The sequence below is a fragment of the Rutilus rutilus genome (genome assembly GCF_951802725.1).
Source record: "Rutilus rutilus genome assembly, chromosome: 8".
NCBI lineage: Eukaryota > Metazoa > Chordata > Actinopteri > Cypriniformes > Leuciscidae > Rutilus > Rutilus rutilus.
The window spans coordinates 28,543,426-28,554,369 of NC_140222.1; the positions used below are offsets into that span (position 1 = coordinate 28,543,426).

Sequence of the window (10,944 nt, forward strand, 5' to 3'; positions counted from 1 at the left end):
ACTTAAAACTTGATTCAATGTTAAAAAAAGAAACAGCGAAGAAGACTGACAACAACTACAGCAGGATAATCATTCACAAATAAGTTTTATTTTTATATTAGAACTGTATTCAACACTTTCCAAATGGTAATAAAATGACTTATATACTCTTCTTTAAACTAGTCAAAAAAAAAAATATTATTTTTAAGACTGAAATCAGTACCATTTGTACTGTACATATATTTTTATACACGCAAGCGTGGTGGTGCATTCACTTGGTCTGAGCTAAATGCCAGTGTGTGAATAATACAGTTTCAATGTTACTGAAAAGTACTAGAGAGAGAGAAAAACAAAAACACAAAGCTATTTAGAGCGAGTGGGCTTTAGCCACACTTCACAATGCCCATCTGTAACACCCGTGTATTTATAAGACCTACTAATACGGCAATATCTGCTGAGGATCATTTGATCTGCATAGCACTGTACATGGTGGCCTGAGACTTTACTTTGCACTTTATATACCACTGAAGAACAGACTATGAGTGTACCTGTTGTGGTCTTAGTTGGAGTAGGGCTCATGGAAAAGCACTGTAAAGTTAGGTGCAACCCTAGTTGTACTCAAAACTTGAAATCAAAAGAAAGAAATTTTAAGTTTTATATATATATAAAAAAAAAAAAACATTGAAGCATAAGTTATAAACAATAAATCTTCCCAAATATACCCTTCTGGAGATAATTTTAAGTTGAAAAATAAAGCAAGATTTGAGAAAACCGTTCAAGCACTGGTGACAAAGATGAGTCAAACAAGACTTAAACTTACTGTAGAAAGACATGATGAAACCATTTTAAGGGCCAATGTTGAGCAGATTAAAAAGCACTGCTGCCTGCAATGCATGAGATAAACACCTGTACAAATGCGCTTGGGCATCTTGCATTTTTAATAATCACCTTTGTAATAAACCAACCTGTATGATCCACAGTAGCCCTATTTTCTTTCTTTAGATGCAAACAGCAGTTGATTCATAATTCATTTTTTGCCATTGAACCATGCTATCAATTTTAACAGTGTAACACAAACTGTCAATGAATATCACTTGAGCAACAAAATAATATAATGACTTAAACAGTCCATGAAAAGAAAAGAAAAGAAAAGAAAAAACAAAACGAATGAAATTGCTGTTGATTTTTACCATTTTGGAAACATTCCTGAATAATCTGGTCGTTAAAAATACAGCCACTCTACTTAAGTGACTCTTATCTCCATATTCATTCAAATGACTAAGTGTTCCAACACCAGAGGCTCTTAAAAAACAATGTCCCCAGAACACACTGCAGCGGAAGGGAAGAGCAAGCAGAGAAAGAGTGCACAAAATAGTGTGTCGGAGGCTTATAAGCATACAGGCCTGTGAGGGCAGAGAGGAAAGAAGTAAAGCGGAGGATGAGGATGGCATGGGTGCCTACGCTGTGAGCCAGCGTTCATTCAGCGCTATGAGTAGGTGTGCTGGGCTGGTGAAGGCCCATGGTTTTACACAACCATCCAGCAAAATCCACCTCCTCAACCTCGGCCCGCTTGATGAATGTGTGGCCCTGCAATTGAACATCACATGATCAATTACACCATAAGCAGTTTCTGGTGACAAGCATTTTATTTTCAATAGATCCTGCCTCAGTATACTTCTACAAGTACTGTTTTCTGTAATGCAGTCTTTGGCAAAACATCATGATATTGATGTTACGAGTACCAACAGGCAATACGGTAATGAGTGGGAGGGGGGAACATTTCAAATTCATGTTGTAACTAGTGCTAATCGCCAACATGGCCAAAAATGTACAAACACACATTACTGGATGTGTGTCCGGTCACTCCAAAGAGCTCTCAAATCCTTCTTCAAACCATGTTATTGCACTTTACAGATGATAAAAACAAAAATTTCTATTTAATATACTTATGAATCTGTCTTAATTTTACAGCTACCATATAGGCAAATGTACGTACCATTAGCATCTTGAGGTCAGCTCTGTCAGCAGGGTTCTTAATGAGGCTGTGAAATACACACAAAACAAATAAATAAGATAAAACTAAAAATCCCAAATCAACAAAACATTAGACCAGAAATCTGTAGAGAGGTGTTAGGGTTTTTAAGTGAAAAACAAGTCTCCTCTTGTTTGTGTCTTTTTGCCTTTCTTTGATAGGACAGTAAGTAGTTTTACAAATACCATTTCTAATCCACAGATTTTTTTGCATTGTCAAGCTACCATCTTAACCTGCGAGTAATACAATTTTTGAAGGACTAAATAGACTAAATAGCCAACTCTTTGTTTTGGAGCAAGAGCAAAACACTGGGGTAAATTGGTGTCAGATAAACGTGCGCACATGCTTGACGAAGCTAAGGTAAAATAACATTATCTAGATATGTTTGTCCGACTTCGCAAAAAATTTATGATTTCAGATACGATTTCAGTCGGACTAAAGTGTTTGCTTGACATGAGGAAAAATCATTGCTTCAGTCCAACTGAACTTTTAAAGCAAATGCATCAAGATTGACAAGAAATCATTGGAGGAAGTAGGTGTGGGATTGGGAACAATGCAGTCCAGGTTCAAACTTGCATTGTCCAATGGCAGGGGTTACCAATCCTGCTCCTGGAGGTCCACTATCCTGCAGAGTTTATCTCCAATCCTAAATAAACACACCTAAACCAGCTAATAAATGTCTTCAGAATTACTAGAGCAAGTTCCAGGCAAGTGTGTTAGGGAAGGTTGGAGCTAAACTCAGCAGGAAATTGGACACACCTGTACTACGGCCCTTTTAATGTTTTGCAACCGTGCCATAGTTTAGATGCCACTTTGTTCAACGATGATGACAAATTAGTCTTTGCGGGTTTGTACAATATAACCACACAGGAGCTCACCATTTTGTCACAAACTCCTCAAAGTCCATGGTGAAGACGCCATGGGGCAGCTTGGGTGGTGGCTGCAGATGAAGAGACAGGTGGGGAGCAGAAAATTGTTGATATTGAAGTGAAACTGCTACATAAAAATACTATAAAAGGCAAAAATAAGCACAAAGGAAGCAAGTTGCATGCTAAGCAAATCCTCTGACCTCATTGACAATGTAGTCCAGTAGCTCAAATATAGCCATGGCTGGCCTGCTGTCCAATCCGTGTCCTGGGGGAAAACAATTTGCAAGGCTTGACTAAAAACACGTATATTACGCAGACTTTGGCAACCCAAAAATGTCATGCTAGGCGACTAAAACATGTCTTTAATTATCCAATGGATTTGTAAATTGTATCTGATAGTATGGATCTACCTCACTTTCCTAAATTTTCTAAAATGTTCTGAGAAATTAAAAACAGTCTTACCGCTAACCGGTCGTCCTGGAGGCCTGGGTCTCGGGGACATGCTGTGGCCTTCTGCCCCACCTGCGTCCAGCACTGGCCGGCCAAATATGGCCTCCAGTTCCTTGGCATCGGGAGGGGGGATGGGGTAGCGTCCAATAGCCAGCTCAACCAGCGATAGGCCCATGCTCCACACGTCTGACTGAACCGAATAGTGCGTGCCCTGGAGTCTCTCCGGCTGTCAAGGCAGAGAGCAGAGCAAGTCAAGGCTCTACTAGGGTGGGGCACCACACCCTGCAGGTGGCCAGGAGGAGTGGGCTAAAACCTGGCAGCAACTTCCTCCTCTCCACATGGAAGAATCCTGGGCACCGGCTCAGGGCTTGGAATGAGAAGGGCTGGGGGTTGGGGAGGGAAGAGGGAGGGTGACTCACCGACATGTAGGACCGTGTTCCAACGAAGGAGTTGGCCATGGAGTCGATGAGCTGGCCACTCACGCCAAAGTCGCACAGTTTGATCTCACCGCGCGAGTTCACCAGGATGTTGGAGGGCTTAACGTCTGTAGGGACCAGAGAGAGAGAACAAGTAAGATGGAGGGCTGGGGTCCAAATCCCAGCGGCACCACCTGGCTTTTCATCCCCGTTCAAACACCCTTTCTCCAGCACACCCAGCAAAAACATTTTACAAGATGCTCTGCATACTGCAAAGCAAACTCTGACAACACAGTCACAGCAGAAAGGACAGGCATGCAAGCCACTTTCTACATCCCTCCTCTTAAACACAGGGCAAGAGGAGCAAATAACAGTGTGGACATGCAACGATTCCGCACATGACGGGCCCTCCTTCAGCCCTAACACCCACTAGGAGTGGAAAGAGGGGTGAGAGGGGGAGAGGAAAAAGAAGGGAGGGGGGTGCAGGGTGCGGCTGCCATGTAATCACATCCGAGAGGCTGTAATTACCGGCTGGGCTCCGCGACAGCTCCTTGCAAGCAGGCAAACGCTCCCTGCCACAACAGCACAACTATAGGCCTGACCCTCCGTCTAACCCTTCAAACCCAGTGTGGCTCCTCCAGACCCTCATACAACCTGATAGAGAAACTGATACTTTGCATCTTCAGACATAGTATTATAGTTCAAATGTTGGTTGCGCCACACTTGGGAGTCATTGAATATATTTCTACGCTAACTGGTGATCTACTTGGAATAAAATGTGCCTATGTAGTGATAAAAAATGTATCATTTTAGAAGACTGACATTTAGCTCATAAAAGGGAATTTTATAAACTTTTGCAATCATTTTGCTTTGTTTAATCTCATTTTAGCAGTTGGGTGAAGGTCTCTGGTTAGAGTTTTAGTAAATACCTTTGAGAAAAAGTGAGGCCTAATCTCTCTCTAGAATAATCATTTTTAAGCTTCTTATGCAATTTCAATAGCTGCATTAGGGGGCTACTTCCTGCCGCCATCCAGCGCGTGTACGCACATGTACTTTTTCTAAGATATTATTAAGGAATGCGTGTACCTCTGTGCATTATTTGGTGCTTCTCCCGAAGATATGCCAGACCTCTGAGTACCTGTGGATTGAGAGTTAAAGATAACATCAATGGGGTTTCTCTCTCAACGGTCAATGTGCTATCCAGCTTCCTGAATTTACAGAACATGTTACATAGTCTAGTCTTTACAAAACAACTTCTGCTTTGTGATTACCGAAAGCTGAGATGCATTCGCTCACGCGTGCAATAAACAGTATGGACACACACGTAAATAGATCTCTACACCTTTGTTTGGTCTTCAAGCTAAAGTGTTTGTTTTTTGTCATGATCAAATGTGAAACAGAAGTTTAACCCTATTCATTTGGATGAAAAAAAAAAAAAAAAAGAGCTAAATGTGTGTTGAAAAACGTGCATGCTTTGCTGACTCTGACTTGAAAGGGAGTTTGCAAATCCGTGGGTGTGGTCACAGCTTTATTATATTGCGGTTCGGCGCGTAATAGTGCCAGACATGTTACGATGGAGGTTGTGTACCAATTTTTGGATTCTGCTTTTAGACAATAACGAGAAGAGCAGGTTGCCCTCTGCACTTCTCAGTTCAGGGATTCCTACAGCCGTTTCACAACAACCTGATCATTTTAAATGTGTATTACCTATATACATACTGCAATTACTTTGCATATGCAAAAATAAAAAACAGTTACCATAAAAATAAAATAGTGCCAATATAAAAATTATCCCTGATAATAAGACGGTAATTATTTTCACATTATGGTAGATAACCAATAAATGACATAAATACTATGCATCTAAATAAGATTAAAGATTTCACACAACAACAAAAAAATATTCTACCAATCGTAAACTCTATAGCCAAACAGGGCACAAAGCTATTGTAGTTTTAAACAAATTAAAACTTACAGACTATGCATAACAACAAGAACATTGCTCACAGCAGATTTGATCTGAACAGCAACTTGTATCGGTAATTTTTTATTAAATTTAAATTTGGGGAACATATCTAATGATAAAACGTATACCTAAAAACACCGTAAAAGCTGGCTAAAAAACTTTTGCCAACATGTTACAGCCCTCAAAAAGAAGTTGGGTTCCTAAATTTATCACATTTAAAGAAAAAACATTAAAGTAGGCTTAAACATCTAGGGCTGCCCTCGACTAAAGACTTTTCTAGTCGACTATTAGTCGTTCATTTAAGCGACTAATTGCACGTGTATATTAATAAGCCATATAAATCAAAACAATGAACCTTTAATTGCCTATAATACATAGCCTAATCAGCGAATGCATAAAGCTTACCAAAACACACCGGCAAAAGTAATTATGAATGTGTTGTGAAACAGCAAGGAGTTTGTCTAAACATCTTAACAATTTATTGATAATGTTTTCTGTGTTGTTTGGCTGCAGAGATTGGATGCGCCTATATGCACGTTTCATATGGATTACATAATCTGACAATATTTGTTTTCCACTTGAATTGGTTGACAATCACTTGACATTGCTATAGAGCTTTCTATAGATATATTTATTATGTCTGTGTTAGCCAAGTATCCTATACGTTGAGTTTCGGTTAATTTATGTGACACGCTGCTGTTCAGGGAGACAGAGACAGGAGAAAGATCATCCTGTTTGTTTTCTGTATTTCACAAAAGCACAACTTTTTGTTGTTATTCTGAGTGTACAGAAATAAAAGTAGACACTTTGTATTACTCTTATCTGTATTTTATGTTGTTTCTGCTGTTATCAGGAAAAAAATGCACGTGATCGCGCCGGCACCTTCATGTCATGCAGAAAGCGCGCTATAGTTTAGCTTCCACACGCCACACAAACACGTGGATATGCGCCTAATAATAGCATACTTTTATTTAAGTTAATGTTAGAGCGAGCGGCCATTTAAAGTTTCAACTTACATGTTTCAAATTATAAGCCATATTTGAGGTTGATGGATGATAGGTGAACGTTTGGATTCCCTGCCAGACATACTGTAATTACCACAAGGACCCGCAGTTAACTATCTGCCTCTCACGGACCGCGTGACTTGACAATTCCTGTGGAGTTTGTGTTTTTCTGCGACTACTAACCAATAATAAAATCTTGGTCGACTAAGCCTCTTCTAGTCGACTATTAGGGGGCAGCCCTAATTTTTTTTAATAAACTAGTCAACTTCAACACTAACTAGTCATTGTTGTATTTGTATGGTTGATTTGTAATCAGCAGTATCTGTAGATACAACACTGGACAGTAATACTTACAGCTATGCTAACTTTGCCCAAAATTTCTTCAGGGATTCTTCTGGCTTCCTTCAGTACTTGATCCAAAGAGCCACCATCCTGCAGACAAATACATGTCAGTGTGCTTAAAAACTTTTGCTATAAACCAGTGGTTCTCAAACCTGGGGACCCCCCACCACTGTGTGCACACATTTTGTATGTCTCCATCATCTAACACACCTGATTCAACTCATCAGCTCAACAATAGAGAGACTGCAAACCATGAATTTGGTGTGTCTGATGAAGGAAACATCCAAAATGTGCAATGGTGGGGGATCCCCAGGACATGTTTGAGAAGCACTACTATAAGCAACAACACCGGCCCCACCATGTGCTCCATGCAGATGCTGATTTCTCCATCACTGTAGAAGGCGCCGTAAAACCCTACAATGTACGGCGAGTTACACTCATGTAGAACTTGCAGCTCTCGTATAATCTGGTTCCTGATGGCTGGTTTGATTTCCAAATGAATAAGCTGAAGAAAAATACATAAAGTTTAGGCTTTGCATTAAATGCCGTGAGCAAGCTAGCAGCAGCAGGTGCATAAAGTCTGTAGATGGCTTACCTTCCTGGCCATGACCAGTCTTGAGGGTTTGTGACGGACTTTGTGAACCACTCCACCATTACCTGCGCCAAGTTCGCATATGGGTTCAAAATCTTCATCTTTGAGCTCGCCCACCTGGGCTTTCTGGGTGAGGAAAGCTTCGAGACGCTTCCTCTGTTGTTCATCCAAATCCAACTCCCCTAACTTCCTCTGTAAGGCCTCTAGGTTGGCCCTAAAGACAGAAAACCAGGACCAGGTGAGACATACTGAAGTAAGCAGGAAGGTAAACCAAACAAGTGTCAGGCATAGCAGATTATATACTTACTCTGCCGCTGCATCTATGTTGGTTGACTGTCCTTCTCCTGTGGGGGTTATAATCAAGGGCACCGGTCTTCTTTTTGGTGCCATAGTTGTCTGAGTAGAGAACAAGTTTGTTTCTGCTTACATCAAATCCTTCAAATTGCTACACAAACCCTGGCAGTCGCTATAGAAGTTTCTGAGATTCGTAAGACCCTATTTCAACACCCTGTCATGCCTCCAGAAGCTGTGCCAAGTAATATGAAGGTGACAAGTAAAAGAGCGACTTCCATAGGCGCAAAAGTACACGAAATGCAGTTTATTTTAGCGAGTGCATCGCTGGAATGTCTCTTCGCTTACGGCCTCTGACTCGCGAGCGCTCCCACAGACAAAAGGCGGCAAAAAACAAGTCAGGCCTGTCGTTCACATTCACAGGACCCACCGCGAAATGCTGTCCGAAATTGTTTTGACGGAGGACCCGCGAAAACACAAGTTGAAATTTCCCCCAAGAAAAAAAAGGAGGAGGAGAAGGGGGGGATAAAGTCCGGCCAGGAAGCCGCTATCCAACCAAGAGGAAGCGTCGTTCACAAGATCTCGCGAGAACTGTCGTCAGAACACTTGACTTATCTCGAGCTTTGACAGGAGGAGTGATTATATGAGTAAGAACGACATCTGGTGGTGAACTGAAGAAGGGGTCTGAACCTAAGGGGTACTAAAATTCTTTATTATCCAGTTACCGCCAAAAACATGAGGCGAAACACTACAGGCAAAAACACAGTTTTTTTCACGCATCTGTCAATTCTGAGAAGTGCTTTTAATATTTGTTAGTGTAAAGTGTTTTTTCAGACCAGTGGAAAGAAAATAATTCAAAATGCACTTTTAAGTGTATCTTTTATAGCACTTTATCTATTTGCGTGTGTAGATTTCAATTACAGTACATCTCTTGAACGGCCGTTTCCTGAACATTAGTATTTCTCCTACTCCTAGCCAGAAACCTCCACTTCCGCAGCACTTACATACACCAAACTTTACAGTTTTATTCCTATTTATATTCTGATTCTTTTTACAGAGGTATTACTTTGTTCATATATAATTTGCCTAATTTTATTCCTAAAATAATGGTTAACATTTTTTTTTTTTTCTGGCTGTTGACAGTATTTTCTGATTTATTTATGGAGTGATAAAAAGAGATAGCCTATCCAAAATCTCCTCTGTACAACCTTTGAGTCTTATGTAGAAAACCAAGTACCAAATTTCATCCAAAGTTCAGATTTTTGTTCTCCAAATGTATGCAAAGTAGTGCATATTTAATTAGATACTGCCTCATTTGCACATTTAAACATTTCAGAAAAAAAAAAGTAATACAAAAAATGTTTGATATTCAATGTAATCAACCAACTGTGGAAGTAAGGTGATATATAGTAGTTATTTTTTTTACCCCATTTACCTCGAGTGTCTTGCTTTAAACAAGTACGTTTCTTAAATATTTTAGCCCTTAATGTCACATTTATTGCAAAATTCAATTCAATAAGCTATGACAACCTGTTTTTACATTTCTTTAACTCTTCAAAATAATTAATTGTAGCAATTTTCAACTTTTTTTTTAAGTTATGCAAGATTCAACTAAATTTAACGTAATTTAAGTTGAAATTACTTAAACATCCAGGTTGATTGTACTTAATTTAAGGCAGCCCCCGCTTTTTTTTTTTACAGTGTACTATTAATTTTCTGCATTCTGAACTTGGTCTGTAAACCCTTTTGAAACCAATAGACAAATAACTTGACAACATACCACAATTACTACAGTAAAATATATTCATATGGAATATAGGCGGCATAAAAATTCCTTTCAGTCAGTGTTTCGTGTCATGCAAGTACACTAACGTGGTATCAAAGTCATCAAACCAACTGTTATTGTGGAAGAAACTGTTATTATTGTGCTTTTTAATGAATAGTTAAATATATTCTTTAAGCAATCAATGGAGTTAAATCCAAGATTTAAAATCACTGGAAAGACAAAATTTAGATTTATTTTAAATCAGTTTAATTAATTGCACACATAATTGACAGGTGTTAGAGCTTTTACAGTTTGATTTCAGTTCAGACAGGGACAACTGATTCGCTCGTCAAATCCCACGTTGAGAACATAGTAGAGAAGGTCACCGATTTACATTTTCCTCAAATTTTTAGAGTAGCCAATAACAAATTACTTGTGCCCGCCCACTGGAGCAACTGGACGCAATTCAAAACTTGATAAAATATTATTGTTTTTTATTGGCTTTTAATATGAACATATAAAAAGACACAAACAAATCAGTTACATCAAGAACTGCAAGCCACTGCCCATGCTGTCTTAAGCACTGTAACAAGATGGGATGCCTCCATTCCCAAAAAAAAAAAAAACCATTTCAACCTCACCTGGCTACACAGAGGACGTCTTCACCTCTGAGCTGGAAATATATTTTGTCAATCAATCACCATCCATTTATATCTTAATTATAAGCAAATGTACATTTATCCACATTTCTCTAATAGATTGATCTAGGTCTCTAAAAATGGAAGTCTATTCAAGAGGTTCCTTACCTTAAAAGTGTGGTCAAATTTAGGGGAACATACTACATTACGGTCTTATAATGTGAAACTGTCAACTGCAGCACTGACTATTCTCTTTTTTTTAAATCTAAAGAAAAGGGAAAAAAGTTGGGCGTATCATGAAAAGATGAAGGAAGACCATGTCGACTCAAAGGCGAACCTAAAATTACAAGCAATTTGAACCTTCCTGGCAATATTCTTCTGTTGAGACATTCCCAAGCACAGATAGGATACAGTACTGAGTATTCAAGTCAGAATTCAGGATTAGTTGGAAACAAAAACCTTTAAAATGGCCACTTTAGTGCAGTGATTTTCTCTGGAATCTTGGAGGACAAGAAAAAAAAAAAGTCCTTTCGCTATTTAGCAATATTCATATATGTAAATGAAAGTACATCTGAATTTCCAGATCAGAGATCTGACTGC

General features: G+C 39.3%; 1 protein-coding gene across 1 annotated transcript; it reads right to left on the bottom strand.

Moving 5' to 3' along the window:
* Positions 1 to 66: 66 nt before the first annotated feature.
* map2k2a (mitogen-activated protein kinase kinase 2a) lies at positions 67 to 8,556 on the bottom strand. The gene is made up of 11 exons (XM_084416529.1): positions 7,958 to 8,556; positions 7,654 to 7,864; positions 7,417 to 7,563; positions 7,071 to 7,148; positions 4,833 to 4,884; positions 3,750 to 3,874; positions 3,343 to 3,556; positions 3,081 to 3,145; positions 2,890 to 2,951; positions 1,976 to 2,021; positions 67 to 1,566 (listed from the first exon to the last, which is right to left on the bottom strand). The coding sequence occupies exons 1-11, from the start codon at positions 8,038 to 8,040 to the stop codon at positions 1,456 to 1,458; spliced, it is 1,194 nt and encodes a 397-aa protein (XP_084272655.1). The 5' UTR covers positions 8,041 to 8,556; the 3' UTR covers positions 67 to 1,455.
* Between the last annotated feature and the right edge of the window lie 2,388 nt (positions 8,557 to 10,944).